The sequence below is a fragment of the Saccopteryx leptura genome, chromosome 1 (assembly GCF_036850995.1).
Source record: "Saccopteryx leptura isolate mSacLep1 chromosome 1, mSacLep1_pri_phased_curated, whole genome shotgun sequence".
Lineage (NCBI taxonomy): Eukaryota > Metazoa > Chordata > Mammalia > Chiroptera > Emballonuridae > Saccopteryx > Saccopteryx leptura.
In genome coordinates, this window is record NC_089503.1 from 378,156,048 (window position 1) to 378,175,838 (window position 19,791).

The following is a 19,791-nucleotide window of genomic DNA, read 5'->3' on the forward strand; positions in this document are numbered from 1 at the left end:
GGGCTTCCCATTCCTACCTCTGCCACAGACTGTTAAGCGTGCTTATTACCTTAAATGAAAAATAAGTGTAATACCTAACTGCGTTTTTGTGAGGATTTAATAAGTTATTATGCGTTAAGTGCTGAGAACCGTGTTCGCGAAGAACTAGTTCTTTTATTAGTTTTTCTATTTCCAGAGCAAGCAGCGGGTGAGGTCGGTTTTGAACAATGAATGAATAACCTTTGGAGAAAAGTTCTTTCCCTGGCGACTCATGTCAGAGAAACAAAATAAGGGCTTTTGATGGGGAAGAGGTCCACCTCCAAGAAAGCTCGCTCGGCCGGGTGGGCAGAAGGGTGCGGGGCGACCGGAAGCAGGCCGGCCCGCGCCGGGGCGCCCAATGCGGCCGCTGTGGGGGAGGGGGGCGCCCGCCAGCCCTTTCCGTCTGGGGCGCCCGCGGCCCCGCCCCTTGGAGCCAACGCTGTGACGTTGAGCATTCCACGGTTGCTACATCGTCGCGAGGGGCGGGGCGCCTGTCAGGGAAGCGGCGCGCGCGCCGGCGCAGGCGGGCCGGCGCTCCACCGCGCAGTGCCAGCACCAGCACCAGTCCCGCGCCTCGCGCTCTCCGGCCGCCGCCTGTGTTCTGGCTTGCGAGCCCGCACTCCGGTCCTTCCTGTGCGCTGCCCAAGTATGGAGCTGCTGTGCTGCGAGGGCACCCGGCATGCGCCCCGGGCCGGGCCGGACCCGCGGCTGTTGGGGGACCAGCGTGTCCTGCAGAGCTTGCTCCGCCTGGAGGAGCGCTACGTGCCCCGCGCCTCTTACTTCCAGTGCGTGCAGAGGGAGATCAAGCCGCACATGCGAAAGATGCTGGCGTACTGGATGCTGGAGGTATCGCCCGGACGGGTCTCCCCTCCCCCGCCGTCCCTGAGTCCTCGGCTCCGGACATCCCGGGGCCGCCCTGTTGGGACATCCTGGTCTCAGCAGCAATCAGCAAGAAGCTTCGGTGGCCCAGACCCCCGGGCCTGGCCTTTTTCCCTCCGAACCCTAGCTGGCTGCCTCCGTGCTGTGTCCCTTTCCCTTTTCCATCCCCGTCTCTGAGTGCCAGTGGTTTCGCACTCTTAACTAATCCTTTCTTCGGGTCCACCTTCTCTCCTCCGGCTTCTCGAGCGTGTCCTGCCTCCCTTCCCCGCCCCATCTTCTTAGGAGAGCGCGCCTGGAAAATCCTGGGCTCGGCCGCCCCCGCCCCAGCGCCGGTTCCTGTGTCTGTCGCGGGGTTCTGGCGGGGAAGGTGGTGGGGGTGGCGCGCGCACTTTTCCGGCGGTCAGGGAAATGAAAAGTGCGGGAGGCAGCGGCAGGAGCCTCCTCCCTTCTTTTTGGGTGTGTGCAGTGGGTGATGGTAATGGGGATAGGGTCTCAGCTCTCTGGCTCCTGTGGGTGACTCCTGGGCCGCCCCCATGGGGGAGGGGAGTCTTGGTGTGGAGTCCTTAAGTAAGGGAGCCTCTGGCGTACCTTCCCTAGGGGAAGGGAGGGAAGAAGGAAACACTGAGGAAGTGGGGCGGGGGCGTCACCTTGGGGAAAGTGCATCCTCCGTATTAGTCCTTGCTGCTGTAATACATTTACCCCCTTCTAATTCTGCTCCCCGTCCCACTTCCCTTTAGCGCACCCCTAGCACCTTTCGTGCTGCTGCGCTTCCCACGCCCCTGCCCAGCAGTGACTGTGTGTCCTCCACCCAGGTATGTGAGGAGCAGCGTTGTGAGGAGGAAGTCTTCCCCCTGGCCATGAACTACTTGGATCGCTACCTGTCCTGTGTCCCCACCCCCAAGGCGCAGTTGCAGCTCCTGGGTGCGGTCTGCATGCTGCTAGCCTCCAAACTGCGTGAGACTACTCCCTTGACCATCGAAAAATTGTGCATCTACACCGACCACGCTGTCTCTCCCCACCAGATGCGGGTGCGTGCCTACCTCATCCCACCCCCAACACATACCACCGCCGCCGCATTTACTGGGAAAAGGAAAAAACGAACACCTGGAGGCTTTCTGCTTCCTGCGGAGGGCTGAGCGATGCAGAGGCTATATATCTGGACAAAAGATGGGGCATTGCCTGGCCGTGGTTAGAGTAACCCCAGCACAGGCTTAAGCTACCCGCATGAACCAACTCTCCTTCTTCTGACCTCCAGGGGGTGCCACTCCTTCTTGGTCTTTCCCCCAGATAGCAACAAGTCAAACTGCATGTCTACACTCACTAGTACTTTGCCTCTGGGTTTACACAACCATCATGAGTTATTTATTGGCAGCAGGAGGACATGCCTGCACACCCCCACTGGAGTGGGGGAGTGGAATGTGCTTCATGTGGGGGAAGGGGGCGGCTTTGGGTGAGTTTTTATCCCGGTGTGGACTTTGTGATTGAAAAGCCTCCCAGAGCAGATTAAAGCCCAGCCCTGATTGCTCTGAGGAAGGGCCAAGGAGTCCCATCCCACCTTCTTTCCTTCCTCTTATATCCCAGCAGAGACAGCTCCTTCCTAATCCTCATTCTGAGGAATTCGAGCAGCTGCTTCAGGCCTGGTGGAATCCTCTCTCCCTCTCCCCTTAGCCAAAGGCCAGGGCGAAGGGGACTGACAGGGGGCTGAGCTGCAGCTGCTTCCGATGTGATAATGATGCCCCCTCCCCTGGCCCGCCCACCCTGACCAAGGTCTTTCATAACCCTGTGGGGAGCTGCTGTCACTCCTGTGGTTTGGGAAGTGGCTCCCCGGGCCTCTTGCTGGGAACTTGGGCTGGGCCTTCCGAGGCAGGGCAGGCAAGCCACCGGTTCTCCTTTCCTAAAGCCTAGAGAGGAGGTCGGGGAGCTGCTTGGATCCGGAAGAGGTAGTCTAGGTGGTGCAGATCAACGGGTCTGGGGAGAGGGCGGGTGAGCGGGCACCTTCCTCAACCATGCTCTACACGGCCAAGTCTTCTGCTGACCCTGACAGGAGTCTCTGGGCCCCATCTCCTGGGGAGGAGGGCAGCATGCAGGCTGCTGTGATTGGCTGGCCAGGAAGCCAGGGTACTGGGGCCCCCGACTGCTGCTTGTCCAGGAACGGGATTCCTCTTCCTGCCAAGTAGCTCTCAGAGATGGGAGTAGGAGGCCGCAGTTGGGAATCAGGGAGGCCACACAGCTCTTTGTGATGAAACTGGTAGTTTTTGGCAAATCTGAAGGTGGAGCTGGGTTCCAGGGCCAGCAAGCAAGATGTTTTTGGAGGGGTTTGGGCTGGAAGATAAAAGGGGACTTCCTTTTTGTGAAGGAAGATTGGGATGGTATGTGTGCCCTGGTGCGAGGGAAGTTTCTCAGAACGAGCGCATAGTACTCTTCCCTCCACTACCTGTGCCTGAGCTGGGCTGGAGCACGCAGATGGCCTCTAGAAGGTCAGAGTGGGAAGGGACCTCAGAGAACTCATCAGTCCAAATCCTTGTGAAGCAAAGAAGGCTGAGGCCCAGAGGAGGGACGGGTCCTGCCGCAGCAGCCCTGGAGCGGATGGCGAGAGCTGGGTCTTCTGGCTATCCCAGATGGCCTTCAAGGCCGGGTGGGATATGGTGGAGGCTGCCAGCCACCGCAGCTGCTCCCTCCCAGGGGTGTGCTCTCTGCCGAACCAGGGCTGAGATTCTCAGAGGTTGCCCGGATACAGGGCAAGGTGGCCACCTTCCTTCACACAAGACCACATTTCTCCCTGCAGGGCGAGCTCCACTCCCAAGTTGCCTTCCAGATGTTTCCTTGGAGGCTAGGTGCTTTCTGGTCACTTCTGAGTTAGTTTGGCTACTGGGACACGCTCTGGGAGTAGAAGGCTAGCTTCTCTTCCCTACTGCTTCAGGCTCCAGGCCGGGCTGTTTTCTGTGGGGCCCCGGGAGAGTTTTGGGAGGATGACACCGAGGCAGGGGCCTGGGAGAGGTTGGGTTGGGTGGGGCTGCCATTTCTGCCTCAGTACAGGGTCAAACCCACGGGTTCCTTCCTGAGATAAAACAATGAAGAAATCCTCATGTGTGCAACTCAGACACGGGGCCAGGGCTGGGAACCCCACAAGAGTGGATTGGCGTGGGACTCAGCCTCTCAGGGTCCTAGCAGGGGTGTGCAGGCTCGGGCAGGTGGAGATAGGGTCGGTCCCAGGGCTCACCCAGACCCATCCTCTTGGGCTCGGTGCGCACATCTCTTTCTTAGATTCAAACGGCATTATGCACTGTGGGTTCCAGCTGAAGGGGGTGGAGGGGGGTGCTATATCTCAGGACCCAAACTTGATGTCCCACCAAGGGGATGTGGGTTGGGTTGGGCAACCTCCCCTTTGAGGAACCTCAGGGTTGGTTCAGCGGCTGTATCAGAGGAGGCGTGGCCTCCTCCCTGCCGTTTCTTCAAGTGGTAGAGGCTTGGCTGGGATGCAGCGTTGGAGAGGCTCGTGATCATGTCCCCTTGTACCAGTCCTTGGTATTATGGAGAGTCAGCTTTCCCCCGGAGGAGCCGCAAGTTCATAGAGATGCTGGTGGTATCTGGTGCTGCAGCCTTCTCTTTCAGCCCTGGCTGGAGAAGTGCTCAGAGCCCTGAGTGAAGGCAGGAGAAGGCCTTTAAGTATTGGCCTCCAAAAGACATCCAAACAGGATTTAAAAGAATTTATGTACAGCGTGTCCCTCAGCTCCTCCCTACCCTAGACCCCCCCTTCCACAGTGCTAGTCCCTACGTCCAGAAGCCAAACTAGGGTCTTGGTCTTCAAGTTCGATGGGCTTCCTTCTGCTTTACCCCCTTCCCTTCCCTTCTTCAGCCACTGACCCCACCCTCTTCTCCAATCGCCAGGACTGGGAGGTGCTGGTCCTGGGGAAGCTCAAGTGGGACCTGGCTGCTGTGATTGCCCATGACTTCCTGGCCCTGATTCTGCACCGGCTCTCTCTGCCCAGCGACCGCCAGGCCTTGGTCAAAAAGCATGCTCAGACCTTTCTGGCCCTCTGTGCTACAGGTAAGGTCTCTAGGCATATTTTTGCCAAATCAGGAAAATCAAGACTTTGAAGGGTCAGAGGTAACTTGGAGACTGTGGTTGATAGGCTTTTCAAGTGTGTGAAACTTGGATCCTTTTTCAGCCCCAGTATCAATACAGAAAAGCAGCGGCACACAGAGTTCATACTGAATGGGATCGTAGAGAACCCCTGGACATAGGGAGGCAGGGACTCGGAGGGCTTAGAAAGAAGTGATTCTAAGGGGTTTTTTTTGCAAGGTTTTGTAGTGATTTAAGTTGGGAGCAGAACCCAAGCAGCTAGTTTTATTTCCACACCAGGGAGAAAGACTCATTCACTCCCTGGTTCCAGGCCAGGATCACTTAAGGACTACGCTGGACCCGACCTGCGAAGTCTGTCCATCCTGAGCCTCTCCAGAGGGCTTTCCCACCGTTCTCCCTTGCCCAGTCTCACACTGCTTACTGCTGGCATTTCCCAGGGTGCCCGCGGCTCTATTCATGCTGCCTGGCGCTTCCTGAGCAACAGGAAGCCCACCTGCCTGTTAATCTTCATGTTCTCCTTGCCTCACAGTTCTGTCTCCCTCTTTCCAAGATTATACCTTTGCCATGTACCCGCCATCCATGATCGCCACGGGCAGCATTGGGGCTGCAGTGCAAGGCCTGGGTGCCTGTTCCACATCCGGTGATGAGCTCACGGAGCTGCTGGCAGGGATCACAGGCACTGAAGTGGTGAGTGCTGGGCAGCTGGGCTTCCGCCTGTCAATTCGTGAGTCACTGCTATTCCCTGAGCCTCCAGCAGAGGGAGCCATCCAGCTCCAACCTGGTCCCCACTCCTGGTTTCATGTGCCCTGCCCTTGGGGCTTCTGTGGCCTTTTATCTCCTGCCTTGGCCTGGAGAAGAGCAAGTGGTCTTAGATGGGTTAAAGGGCGCCATCCCTGGGTGCCCTTTTCTGCAAAAGAGTGTACAGGAGTGGGGGTGGGGGCTTGGTGTCAGATGCAGGGCTGCTCTCACACCCTTTTGCCACATCCTCTTGCCAGTTTCTGAGAATTGAAGGCTGATTCCTGGGGCTGGGCTGTGGCCTAACCTCCCCAGACTTCCCCGTGCGCTGGGAGGTGTCCATCCCCTGCACCTGCTGCCAGTTGCTCTGGGGGGCGGGACGGGGACCTTCCTCTGTGGCCCTGCGCCAGGCCCTCCTCACCGTTTCCGTCCCCAGGACTGCCTGCGGGCCTGCCAGGAGCAGATTGAAGCCGCGCTCAGGGAGAGCCTCAGGGAAGCGGCCCAGACCTCCCCCAGCCCGGCACCCAAAGCCCCCCGGGGCTCCAGCAGCCAGGGGCCCAGCCAGACCAGCACCCCCACAGACGTCACCGCCATCCACCTGTAGCCCTGGACAGGTCCCCTCCCGTGGCCACTGACAGCAGAGGAAGGGACACTGTCACCCTCCCTCCCTGCAGGAGTGAACCACACCACAGCTGCCACAACTGTCTGAGTGGGCGCCTTCCTATTTGCCCTCTGCTAAACAGAAGGGGGCAGGTCCTACCTATCCCCGCCGTGTGCACTAAGGGGCCTGGCCAGCCACGTCTGGGTGGCTGGCCAGGCCCCTCCCCTCCGCCTCTGAGCAGCTCGGCTCCTGTTGGGGCTGGGGCCGGCCAGCTGGTCAGAGGCGCGATCCCAGTAGGTAGAATACACGCACCAGCATTCCTTCCTGAGGCCCCTTATCTCGGGGCTCTCATGTTCTCAAATGCCAGAACACCCCGGTGCCTTATAAAGGTGCTGCACCTTCTAGAGTTACTACATATGGATGGGGCCTTTCTGAAGAAGTTTCCTATATTCTGAGGGGACCTAGTCTGGATAGCTCTCAGCACACTTTGGAGAGCCCTGTGTAATCCGTGCTCCGCCCGAGCCTCTGGAAGAGCCTCAAGAACCAATAATTCCTCCTTGCTTTGCTTTCCGCTCAGCTTCTCCTGTGTGATTGAGGGGGTCAGTGCTGAAGGAAGAGGTCGTTTTAATTTATTAATTGCATTGAATACAACTGTAAGAGGGTGTGGTGGGGCCCACCTGCCCCACGAGCGGTGTGAACCCTGGCGGTTGCTGCATCCTGCCCCTCTGCTGTTGGCTAGGATCTTTGTGAACCAGGAGCTGCTATAGCCTGGGGAGGCCAGGCCTCCCCTCTGGCCCTCTGCCCCATCCTTCAGCGGGGATGAAGCAGGGATGATCTGGGAATGTCTAAGCCCCTTCTCTGGAGGGAGGCATACCCTGTTGACACAGGTCTTTCCTAAGGCTACAAGGTCCAGGCTGCTGGCCCAGGCCCGTCCTGACACCTTAAATAAAGAATCTGGAATAAAACCGGCTTGGGCTTATTGGGTTGGGTGGTGGTGACAGTGGGTAAAAGTCTATTTCTAAACTGCATGAGGTAGAGAGGGCAGAAACCAGTGGTCTCCCATGGGCACATCAAGCCTTTTCTGCAAAGGGCCAGAATAGAATGTTCTAGGCTTGAGGGCCATGTCATCTCTGTGCCACGTAAGTCAGTCTGCTTTATAATGGAATGTGCACATTTATAAAACTTGCTGTACTCTGCAAAACTGTAATAAAACCCACCAGACTTACTGGGAAACTTAAGCAACACTTAAAACTGGACAGAATAGTTTTTATGCACTAAATGGTTAAGAAACAAATACAGTATTGTCCTTTATCTTCAGAAAGACCTGAAGTTCCCTGGAAGCAGGGTCGGCAGGCTGACACCACGTGTGGGTGGGACTCCCAACCCGAGTGTTAGAGGCGCATGCATTTTGTGTATGTTTTGGTTCAGCTGCGTGCAGCTTCTTTTTCCTCCATGTTTCTCAAGGACAGAATTGCACGTAAATAAATGTTATTTATGTTATGATCAAATTCTTCCCAAATATATTAACTAGGTTAGAACAAATTCCCAGTTTTGAAGGCTCACGAGTTCCAGGACTGGACTCGGGTGCTATAGTGAGATGGCAGCCATGAGGACGTGGACACAGATGGGAGTGGCCGTGTCCCAGTCCGACTCCAGACTGAGACTGGACTCTCCAGTCACTCTCACCTATCACAAAACTGCTTCAGAAATTCTCATCCATTAAAACCACTTTTAGCTCACTGGGGTATGCCATGTCAGGAAGTTCCTAAGAAGATGGGGATATTACCCCAGTGTGCCAAACTCGGGTCTAAAGCCCTCGGCCAAGAAAGCTGAAAAGGGAACTTGTCTGGTGGCGACCCAGATCTAATCACTCCTGGGCACAACTGGTATTCCTCTCGACCTGTCCGGCCTCTGGGTCGCCTTCCTCGCTCTCCATCCACAGCCGGGACAGACCATGTTTGGAACCCCCGGCTGCCGGCATTCTCTCCAAGCAGCCTGTATCGGAGGGCAGAGCCTGGGCCCGAGGGGCTAACGCTGGGCACAGCCTGGAGAGGCAAGCTTGTGGAATAAGGATGTGGGCCGGGTCCTGCGTGAACTGGGGAGGAATCCACTCCTAGACGGATGGGGAGGAAACCCTACCTCTGGATAGAGGGAAAGCAGGAAGATCTCCACTGAGCACAGAAAAACGCAGAAGCTCAATAAATACTGGTCTTTTTATCCACGCCCCAGTGACCCAACACAGTGCCTGAGAGGACTTCCTCCACGCCCCCGCAGGGGGTAGGAATGCTGGGGTGTGGCGTCTCCGACAGGTTCCATTTTCTGAGCAGGACCCATGGCCTAGAACAGAGGCAGGCAGGCAGACCCTCCCCTTCCCTGTCGGGCACTGGGGAGTCACAGATGCCTGTGAGCTCTCACTGCCCAGGTTTGGGTCTTTGGTTGTAACGGTTCAGTGTCACCTTCAGTCACCCACAGGGACCCTGGGGTGCTCCGACACCCCTCAGTCCATGGTGATGGGAACATCTTCCACGTCTCGGGGCACTGCGCTCTGCAGCTCTCGCCGGATCTCGGGGGACAGCTGTGGGTGGGGCTGCAACCGGAGCAGTTCCAGGAGGGCCTCCTTCTGCTCTGTGGCCAGGTCGGCCTTATAGCGCTGGACCAAAGTCAGGAGGCACTGGTGCCAGAGCACGGGCAGCTGGCGCTTCTCCGTCCGGAAGCCCAGGAAGTGGAAGACCAGGGCGTCCAGCACGCGGTAGGGCAGAGCGTACTTCTTATCCAGCAGCAGCCGCAGGAAGATGCTGTTGGCACCGCTGTATTCCATCTCGGCGATTTTCAGCATGGCCGCGCTGGTGGGAGGGCGGGCTGGGGTCAGTGGTGGGCAGTGTTGGGGGGCTGGTTCTACTGATCCCCATTTTCCCCTCTTCTCCTCCTCTGCTAGCCCCTATACTGCACATTCCTAAGAGGGCCATCTCAGGCTTTCTCACCTATGCAGACTTTTTTAAGTTTTTTTAAAATTTTTACTGATTTTAGTAAGAGAGGAAGGGGAGGGGGAGAGACAGGATCTGCTCCTGTATGTGCCCTGACTGGGGATTGAACCAGCAACCTCTGTGCTCCGGGACAAGGCTCTAACCAACTGAGCTAACCCACCGGGGCTCACCTATGCAGACTTAATCATCCCCCCTGCACTTGGGGATGCTGATTCATCCCAAACCCTCCCTCTGGCTCAGACTGCTTGTCTCAATCAGTATCCGACTGGACTGTCAAAATCTCTCAACATCTCCACCCCTAACCTACTTTCTTCCCATGTTCCCTATTCGTCTGTTCAACTACTTACTGAGCACTTACTATGTGCCGGGCATCGGGACCCTGTTTTTGTGGAACTTATAACTTAGTGGAGTAATGATACACCGAGGGGCTCTTAGCTCCACCTCCACTGTGCGCCCCACCCACTTCCCCAGTCCCAGTGACCCCACTGACCGCTGGTCTCCTTCCCCAGTACTACCTGGCATGCAGCACAGGGATGGAGCACTTGGTGATGATGCTGCCCACGATGACGGCTTCCCGGAGGGTACAGGTGCCCGAGTCACAGAGAGGGATCAGGATCCCTGGGGAGAGTCCGAGGGACAGTCACTGAGCCCGGGGGCGGGAAAGGAGGCAAAGCAGGGAGCACCCCCACCCACTGCAGACAGCTCTCCCCAGTCATGCTTTTTACCCTCTCTTAACCCTTCCCGGGTCCTCACCTTTAAACCAGGCTCCGGGCTTGAACAGAGCCTTCTTGAGGGCCATGTAGAGGTGGAAATTGAGCCGTTTGTATTCAGCAATGTCATCTCGTACCCGGGGGAGCAGGACAAGGTTGAAGAAGCGCTGGGCCATGTGTTCCTTCAGGTTAGAGGCGAAAATCCTAGTGTTTTTTTTTGGGGGGGAGAGGTAGCAGGGAGATCCCAGGTCACTTGATAGTGGAGCTGGCCCTTTAAATATCACTGTGGATGCTGCATGTGATATTTGAGGGGTGTGGGGGACTGTGTGTGCCGTGTGCATGCATCACCCATGTCAGATTGGAGGGATCAGAGGGGCTACAGGACGTATCCGAACAGGTGAACACTGAGAGGGCCAGAGCTCACAAACCGACGGGGGCTCGGCTGTCCCCCTCCCGTGCCCGTCATGGCATGGGTCTTCTCTGCTCTACTCTCTGAGGGATCTGAGAGTACCCAGGGAGCCATCCTTTTCCCTTTAAATATTTTTAAAAATTGATTTTATAGAGAAGGGAGGGGGAGGGGGTAGGAGATAGGGCAGGGAAGCATTCATTTCTTGTTCCACTTAGCTGTGCATTCACTGGTTGCTTCCCATATGTTACCTGACTGGGGATCGAACCTGCAACCTTAGTGTTTCAGGACGATGCTCTACTAAGCTAACCGGCCAGGGCCCAACCACAGACTTCTGAGGCCAGTCTGACACACCAAGGTGCAGCCCAGTAGTTATAAGCCTCTTCCCTAGAAACTCATCGCAGGACATTCTCAGAAAGGTCTTGGCCCCAAAACATGAAACAAGGAAAGCTGGGAAAATATGATAGAGAGAAGCACAAGAAAGCTCTCTGGTCCTGGTCAGGTAGCTCAGTTGATTAGAGCCTTGTTCTGATATACCAAGGTTGCAGGTTTGATCCTCAGTCAGGGTACATACAACTCAACCAATGAATGCATAAATAAGTGAACAACAAGTCGGTATTTCTCTTTCTCTCTCCCCTCCTCTCTGAAATCAGTCAGCTAATCAATCAATTAAAATAATAAAGCGAGCTCTGGGGCAAAGGCTGGGCGAGCCTGCACTTCCCACAGCCGTCCTTACCCAGAGACCAAAGGCCACCCTATCCTCCCGCTACTCTACCTCGTGGCTTGGTACATGGCAGCAGCAGTCCAGGCCTCGGGCTCGGTGACGTAGAGAATCTGCTCCCAGTTGGAGAGGGCAGGGATGATCTTAAATGCCTTGGGCAGCTTCCCACTGCGGTACTTAGATAACACCTGGGGATGAGGGAGTCAATCAGCATCACCATTAACATATACAGTACACTGCTTGCCAGGTGCTGGGTGCCAGTCCAGGGACTTTTCATATATTCACTCGCTTAAACCTCACAAAAACCGTATGAGGAGATACTATGTATCATCACCCTTGTTTTCCAGATGAGGAAACCGAGACCAGAGAATTAAGAAGCTTACCTATGGCAACCAAATCACTAAGTAGCACAGAAGGACTCTGAACCCTTTATACTCAAGCTTAAGGTGGTTCTTGGCCAGCAGACCTTTTTTGTATGAGAGATGAGGGCACTCATGACTTTAGGTGGGAACCCAGAGCCCCTGGGAGATTATTCTAGCTCTTACCTCCCGGACTCCTCTGTAGACCTCCAGGACTCGGGGGTCCAGCTGGGGCATAGGGAAGCCTGTCACCTCCGACATGACTGTCTCAACTTCCGTCTGCTTCTCTGTCAGCTTCTCCATGATGATGTCAGCCAGGGTACGCCTAAGAGTGTGTGTGTGTGGGGGGGTACGCAGAGGGAAGGGGGTGTGAGTGCTATGGTCAGAGTCCAGGAAGCTCTAGACTCCACACATATTCCCATGTGAGCTCCAATAAATCTGTCATCTTGCTGGGACGTGCGATTTCAGTTTCCCTCTGGGCCTGAACACCCACCACAGAACCCCTGCAGAGCACAAACAACCTGACCATCTCAGGACAAAGCGGACAGTCGTGTCGAGGTTAAGAGCCTGGCCTCTGAGGTCGGTCTGCTTGGGTTTAAGTCCTGGCTTTCCCACTCCCTGTGGGGCCCCTGGCATGCTATTTTGCCTCTCTATGCCTCAGTTCCCTATCTACTCACTAATGTCAGGATTCAATGAATGAATGCACATACGTTACCTGGAACTATAAGTACAAAGCCGATGTGTGATAAGTGCTCCCTATTTCACACTCATCCCTAATATGCTGCCAACACACTGAGGTCTCTCCAATTACAAAACCCTAGTCGGACCTGTTGAAAGTGCCAGACCCATTTTAGTTCTATACCAAGATTTCAAATAGCTGGGATGGATCATTTGGTAAAAGACCAGGGCACAGACTTTCTAACATTTTACTTATTTATATTACTCATTTTAAAGAGGGGGAAGAGAGAGAAGAGAGAGAGAGGTGGAGGGAAGAGCAGGAAGCATCAACTCCCATATGTGCCTTGACCAGGCAAGCCCAGGGTTTTGAACCAGCAACCGTAGTGTTCCACATCGACGCTTTGTCCACTCAGGCTCTACCATTTTAATTTATTAAAATTTATCGAAGTATTTCTAAGATTAACATTTTTCTTGGCCTCATTAATCAATTCATCCAACGTTTTATTGCGAAGATTCGGAATTCTTATTATATTTGGCTCTGGTATAAGAAGGGTACCTTCTGAGGCTGCTGAGGTATATTTAAAACAGCCCCTGTTTTCTGAGGGCCTTGCCAAGACCAGGCACTGAGACAGGGCTTCCCAGATGTTATCACACAGTCTATGCAACCCTGTGCAAGGTGTTGCCCATGGAATAAGGGGAGTGACTCACCCAAGGCTCAGAGCTCGCAGGTGCGGGAGAGGGTCAGACCCTGGCTGTTCGGGTCCTAAGGTGTGGGTACTTGACAGCACACCACAGCGTGCCTCCAACTAAATGGCCTGGGGCCGCTGAGTCCACACGGGCCTAGGCCGGCTCTCTGAGGGCGCCCGCCAGCTGTCGCTTCTCAAGACTATCCGGAGTCCCTGTTTCTAGTAGCTTTACTCTTCTGTTTACTGCAAGCTGGAAAACCACTCTGCCAAGCTTGTCAGAAGGAGTTACAACGCACTGAGCGGCGCTCTGGTGGGACAAGCCCACAAGTTCAAGTTGACGCCTCGTGACATCGATTTCAGTCGCTGGGCATCAATCTGGCAAAGACACTCCTCTCTTCACTCTCTGCTCTCCAACTGCCACAGGCCTTACCATTCAGCCTCCCTGTCTGTTCGCAGTGTTATTAGCAATGAGATGCATTAACCCAAAATAGCCTCAAGAACCAAGAACAATGTCACCCTGCTATCACAGGGTCAGAGCCAGCTGAGGGCCCTTATCCTAGACTCTCCTTACCCCCCACCCGGCCAAAACGTACACATTCAGGAGTATGACCACAGAGCTTAAATGCCTGCATGTTTTGGAGCTCGACTTTGTTGCAGGTAGGAATGAACTAGTGGTTCTAACTGGGGGTAAATCTACCCCGTAGGGGAAATCGGGCAATATCTGGGACATTTTTGGTTATCACAATAGAGGGAAAGGTCACATTGGTATCCAGTGGGTAGAGGGCAGGGATGCTGCTAAACAGCCTACACTGCACAGAACAGCGCCCCGAGAGAGAACGTACAGAGCCCCAAACACCAAGGGTGCCGAGGCTGAGAAACCCGAATGAAACGAAACTCAGGATACGAAAGAAGCTTGGCCCAGGACACTGAGCTCACCACTAGAAAACCTGAGCATGCCAAGGTCATACGCAGTGGGACACATCTCCCCAGAAACAGAAAAAGGCCCAGTAGCTGCTTCCCCAGGTCATCTAAGCAGTTCTAGAACAGGTGGCCGGAGGGGGAGGAGGTATTCTGAGTCTGCGTCCTTCTCACTTAGAATGGCCCTTTGAGGATGGGCCAATCTTGTTAAGGTGGTTCCCTACACCCAGCAATTCCCAGGCCCTTCCCAAATGCAGGGAACCAAAACTCTGCCTGGGGGGGACACATGCTTCCCTGGGGGACAGTGCTACCAGGACCCACTACCCCAAATTCCAGACCGGGCCAGCCCTACCTGGCAGGAGGGTTTTTATTCATGAACATCTCAACGGCACGCTCGTCCTCAGGGTCCACGACCACCTCTGCATGCTGGCCCACCCCTGTCATTGTGGCAGCCTTCTCCAGGGTGGGCCACTCTTCATCCTCATCACCTGATCCATCTTGTGGCACCCCTGGACCTGGAAGAGGGGAGAGGAAATGGATAGAAAAGCAAGCAGGGGGTGAGGGACATAGAGGTCAGTTTAACTTAAACCACCATGTATAGTATAAGCCACACACATGCTTGTAATAGACACAAATGTGTGTATTGAACAGTGGTACAGGCACTACTTTCCTGTACCAGGGGCTTACTATCTTTTATTTATTTTTTGTATTTTTCCAAAATGAGAATTGGGGAAGGGGGTGGTGGCAGACAGACAGACAGACAGACTCCCGCATGTGCCTAACCAGAATCCACCCGGCATGCCCACCAGGGGGCGATGCTCTGCCCATCTGGGCTATTGCTCTGCTGCAACCCCAGCCATTCTAGCGCCTGAGGATGGCCATGGAGCCATCCTCAACACCCGGGCCAACTTTGCTCCAATGGAGCTTTGGCTGCGGGAGGGGAAGAGAGAGAGAGGAAGGAGAGGGAGAAGGGTGGAGAAGCAGATGGGCGCTTCTCCTGTGTGCCCTGGCTGGGAACTGAAGCTGGGACATTCACACGCTGGGCCAACACTCTACCACTGAGCCAACTGGCCAGGGCGGGGCTTACTATCTTGAGAAACAAAATGTACATTTATGAACCCATGAGACAGTGATGGCAATATATCATAGTTAGCACACTATACTCAGTCATGTAGCAGGAACTGTTTTCTTTAAAAAAATTTTTTTTACTTATTGATTGTAGAGAGAATAGAAAGAGAAAGGGGGGAAGAAGTGGGAAACATCACCTCGTAATAGTCACTTCTCGTATGTGCCGGGCAAGCCCTGGGCTTTGAACCAGTGACCTCAGCATTCCAGGTCAACTCCTTATCCACTGCGCTACTGCAGGCCAGGCAGCAGGAACTGTTCTAAACATGGTATATAACCCTCACGACCCCAAGAAGTACGTCCTATTATTATACCCAGTTTCAGATGGGGAACTAAAGCAAAAAAAAGTTAAATAACTTGCCTATGGCAGATAGTCTGGGTCTATTGTGCATTCTCCACCTGTATTCTACAGAAATGGTCGGGTTTGATTACCGGCCAACGGAATGGTAGAGACAGTATATGCTGTAGGCACTTAGAAGGTAAAGAGGGCAGAGGATGATCAGGCTCTGGATAGGAAGCGCGGAAGCAGGTGGAACATGTTCCAAATCTGGATTATAACGCCAGTAAAAGGGCTTGGTTCCAAGAGTGTCCGTTCAGCAGAAGAAATAAGGCTGGATGGGTACAGTGAGGCCAGGCAGTGCATGTCAGATTCCAATGGGCCAACCCTCAGTGATTACTGGAAGGCTACAGCTGGTTCGGCATCTGGTAAGGGATGCGATACTCCAGTTAGGGGAATAAAATGCTGCATATGAACAGGTCATTAACAAAGGGAGCGTGTGATGAAAGCTAAATGGGGAGGGGGGAGCAACGGCACAGGTGTTTTGTCTCCCCATGTTAAAAACTCCCAAAGCTCTCCTTGTAGGAAGACGTCCCTTCACTCCAGACTGTGACTCCAGCTGCGACCTGTACAGTCGCTCTTGGATAACCCACAGGCATTTCAAACTTCACCTGTCATCAATGGGACTCACTCTTTTCCTCCTAGGTCTACACTACTCACTGATTTCTATATCTAAGCACAGGGATGGCATCACAATCCTCCCAATGCTAAGCCGGAAGCTGGGAGGCAGGTCTGCCTCACCCCCTGACCTCATCCTTTTTTTTTTTTTTTTTTTTTTTTTTTTTTTTTTTTTAATTTTTTTATTTATTCATTTTAGAGAGGAGAGAAAGAGACAGAGAGAGAGAAGGGGGGGAGGAGCTGGAAGCATCAACTCCCATATGTGCCTTGACCAGGCAAGCCCAGGGTTTCGAACCGGCGACCTCAGCATTTCCAGGTTGACGCTTTATCCACTGCGCCACCACAGGTCAGGCTGACCTCATCCTTAACACCCAATTCATTACCAAGTCCTACTCGATTCCACCTCAGAGAATATCTTTCAAATCCTTCACAGCTCTAAGCCTAGATCAGCACCATCTCTTGCCCTGGATTAATTCAACACTGCCGCAACTGGTTTCCATATTCTCCAATAGTTGTCCCTTGTCTTTGAGACAGCTTTAAATCCTGGACACAGCCTCCAAGTCTTTGGCAGATTTGACTCCTACCCACCTCACCATCATTCATTAACCCATTCACTCAGCAAACATTGAGTGCCTACTATAAGTGCGACCTGTTCTGGGTGATGGAAATATGTTAGTGAACAAGAGACACAAAATCTTTTGCCCTTATAGAGCTTCTAGTCTAGTGGGAGAAAACAGACAATAACTATAACACATAGTAGGTTAAAAGACAGTGCTATGAAAAGAAGCAATAGAAGCCCTGGCCGGATAGCTCGGTTGGTTGGAGCATCGTCCTGAAGCACAGAGGTTGCCGGTTCGATCCCTGGTCAGGGCACATACAGGAACAGATCGATGTTCCTGTCTGTCTCTCTCCTCTCTCTCCAAAATCACTAAAATAAACATTTTAAAAGAAAATAAAAAAGCAACAGAGAAACTGGGACTGTGGAGACAGGGGGAGAGGTGTTGCAATTTTTAATGCAGGGGTCAGGGAATGCCCCTCTTGAGAGTTGAAGAATTGAGGGAGTACACCTACAGGTGTATGATGACAGAAGGCCCTAACATGCCATGTTTAAGCATATGTGAGTGGAGTGAAAAAGGGAAAGTAGAAGTTGGACTGCAATGGGAGTAGATCATATAGGGCAGCGGTTCTCAACCTGTGGGTCTAGACGCCAGCGGGGGTCGAACGACCAAAACACAGGGGTCGCCTAAAGCGATCGGAAAAAATGTATTGTATAATAAATATGTATTTTCCAATGGCTTTAGACGACCCCTGTGTTTTGGTCGTTCGACCCCCGCCGGGGTTGCGACCCACAGGTTGAGGACCGCTGATATAGGGTTTTGCAATCCATTGTAATCCTCTAGCTCAGTGGTAGTCAACTTGGTCCCTACCGCCCACTAGTGGGCGTTCCAGCTTTCATGGTGGGTGTAGAGGAGCAACCAAAGTATAAATAAAAAGATTTAACTACAGTAAGTTGTTTTATAAAGATTTATTCTGTCAAACTTAGTGAAAATCCGACATAAAGTACTTGGTAAGTAATTATTATTATATGCTTTAACTTGCTGTAACTCTGCTTTATAAATTTTATAAAGTAAAGTTACTTCCCTACTTTATAAATCATCATTACTGTGGAACCGGTGGGTGGTTAGAAAATTTTACTACTAACAGAGATACAAAAGTGGGCGGTAGGTATAAAAAGGTTGACCACCCCTGCTCTAGCTTAAGTTGAGAGTGGACTGTAGAGGGTATAAGATATTAATGAAGAAGCTTCTACAATAATCCAGGTGAGAGATCGTGGTGGCTTGAAGAGGGTGGCTTCAAGGTGGTGAGATGTGGTCTGAATCTGGATATATTTTGAAGGTAGAGTTAGCAGGATTTCCCAACAGATATGAGAAAAACGAAAGAGAGGAACCCAAGGTTTTAATCTTAAGTAAATGGAAGGATATCATGCTATTAACTGAGATGAGGAAGATGTTGGAGGGGCAGGTTTGGCAAGGTCTATTTTGGACATGTTAACTCTGAGATGTCCATTAGACTTCAAACTGGAGATGCCAAATAGGCAACTGAAGAATCTAGATTTCATGGAAGAAATCAAGGCTAGACTATAAAGTTGGGAGCAGTCACCAAATAAATGGTATTTAAACCATGAAATTAATGACAGCACCAGAGAAGTGAAGAGGTCCAAAGACTTAATTAACCCTGTGGCACTTCAGCAAGATGTTGGGGACCAAAGGGGAGCCATCAAAGGGCACTTAGAGGTGAGGAAGTACCTGTCAGGACAAAGAAATGACCCCTGAGAAATGGATTAGGGAGGTCAACAATCCCGCCCTAATAAAATGTTGGTCATCTTTTACTGATTCTCTCTCCCTCTTTGGCCCCTAAACAATATTCTCTGCTAGGGAACTCCTCACTCATTTTTCAGGTCTCAGCACAAAGGTCATGCAATTCTTGGGAGCCTGACCTCCAAAATCAATGCTATTGTTATCAGAGAAACTATACTTCACCATGTAATTAGTGTATTATTATTATCTACTGTCTACTCTCTCCTGGGCTAGACTGTAAAATCCTTAAGTCAGGCACGTGTCAACCTTGTTTACTTTTTTTTTTTTTTTTTAAAGAGTGTACTTATTTATTTTTTTACAGAGACAGAGAGAGAGAGTCAGAGAGAGGGATAGACAGACAGGAACGGAGAGATGAGAAGCATCAATCATCAGTTTTTCGTTGAGCGTTGCAACACCTTAGTTGTTCATTGATTGCTCTCTCATATATGCCTTGACCGCGGGCCTTCAGCTGACGGAATAACCCCAGCAGACCCAGTAACCCCTTGCTGAGCCAGCGACCTTGGGCTCAAGCCAGTGAGCTTTTTGCGCTCAAGCTGGCGACCTAGGGGTCTCAAACCTGGGCCTTCAGCATCCCAGTCCGACGCTCTGTCCACTGCGCCACCGCCTGGTCAGGCCTTGTTTACTTCTTGATCTAAACCTAAGCTCCTAGCACAATGGGAAGCATTAGTAGATATCCCATAAGTGTTTATAGAACAAATGGATAAATAATAGAATTTATTGTGAGCAACCACTTCCTGTTGGACTAACTTCAGGGGTCCCTAACAGAAAGGGCCTAAAACTAGTAGTGAGAGTGGAAGGCTGACTACTCTAAATCCGCTCCAGGGTTAGATCTGCCATTCTATTACCTTTGTAAGGAAGTACCATGCTCCCCACCCTCTTATTCCAAGCTATTCCCCTGCCCGACACCCATCCACCCGCTCCTAACCTTCGTCCTCGCCACTCACCCAGCCGCGTGATGCGCTCCCGGGGAGCCGCGGACCTGGCCCCCGTCCCATGCTCGGCCTCGAGCTCCTCCTGCTGCTGCCGCGCTTGCTGCAAAATCCGTCGGGTCAGCCGAGGCCCCACATACTCTTCCTCTTCTGTTCCGCGACCCCGCCGTTTTTCCCGGGCCCCTGCCCGCACCGCGTCCCCAGCCAAAATCTGCTCGGCAAGGGGGGCGTGTTTTTCTTGACCGCCGGCCCCACGGACCGCTTTGAACTTGGGCATTTCTCTCGAAAACGTTACCGGCAAAGTTCACACGTGGAGACGGGGAAGAAGTCCTGAGTGAGCTTGCGCTGTGAGCTCCCGGCTCTCAAGACGCCACCCGGAGATCACCGCGCCCCCTACCGTTCGGAGGCCAGGAGTGCCTTCAGCGCCCCTCCACCTGCTAAGAGCTCACGGGTCCTCGCACTAGACTACCACACACACTCATTGCCTGTAACGTTGGCTTCTCTAAGCTCTGTGGATTTAGGCTCAGGGTGCTGCAAGACTGGGGGTAGCAGTCGGGCAGTGATACCAATGGAGATGTCACCCAGGAGGCGCCTGGCCGCGCCGGGGTTCTGGTTGCGCGAAGAC

General features: G+C 53.1%; 2 protein-coding genes across 5 annotated transcripts in view; one reads left to right on the forward strand and one right to left on the reverse strand.

Annotated features, from left to right (window-relative positions):
• The window catches only part of CCND3 (cyclin D3), a 105,423-nt gene extending 98,141 nt beyond the window's left edge, over positions 1–7,282 (forward strand). For 2 of the 4 annotated variants that reach the window (XM_066359431.1, XM_066359432.1), the window contains 4 exons: positions 1,710–1,925; positions 4,786–4,945; positions 5,532–5,668; positions 6,153–7,282. In XM_066359431.1, the coding sequence (XP_066215528.1) occupies positions 1,710–1,925; positions 4,786–4,945; positions 5,532–5,668; positions 6,153–6,320 (681 nt within the window). In that variant the 3' untranslated portion in view covers positions 6,321–7,282. Of the gene's footprint in view, positions 1–523; positions 865–1,709; positions 1,926–4,785; positions 4,946–5,531; positions 5,669–6,152 lie in introns of those variants that run through there. The other 2 variants (XM_066359430.1, XM_066359434.1) reach the window with 2 other exon arrangements.
• A 466-nt stretch (positions 7,283–7,748) lies between these two features.
• On the reverse strand, positions 7,749–19,775 carry BYSL (bystin like). The gene is made up of 7 exons (XM_066359429.1): positions 19,182–19,775; positions 14,132–14,294; positions 11,684–11,822; positions 11,193–11,326; positions 10,055–10,215; positions 9,817–9,919; positions 7,749–9,160 (listed from the first exon to the last, which is right to left on the reverse strand). Exons 1-7 carry the CDS (start codon positions 19,441–19,443, stop codon positions 8,815–8,817), a joined length of 1,308 nt encoding a protein of 435 aa, XP_066215526.1. The 5' UTR covers positions 19,444–19,775; the 3' UTR covers positions 7,749–8,814.
• Positions 19,776–19,791: the final 16 nt, after the last annotated feature.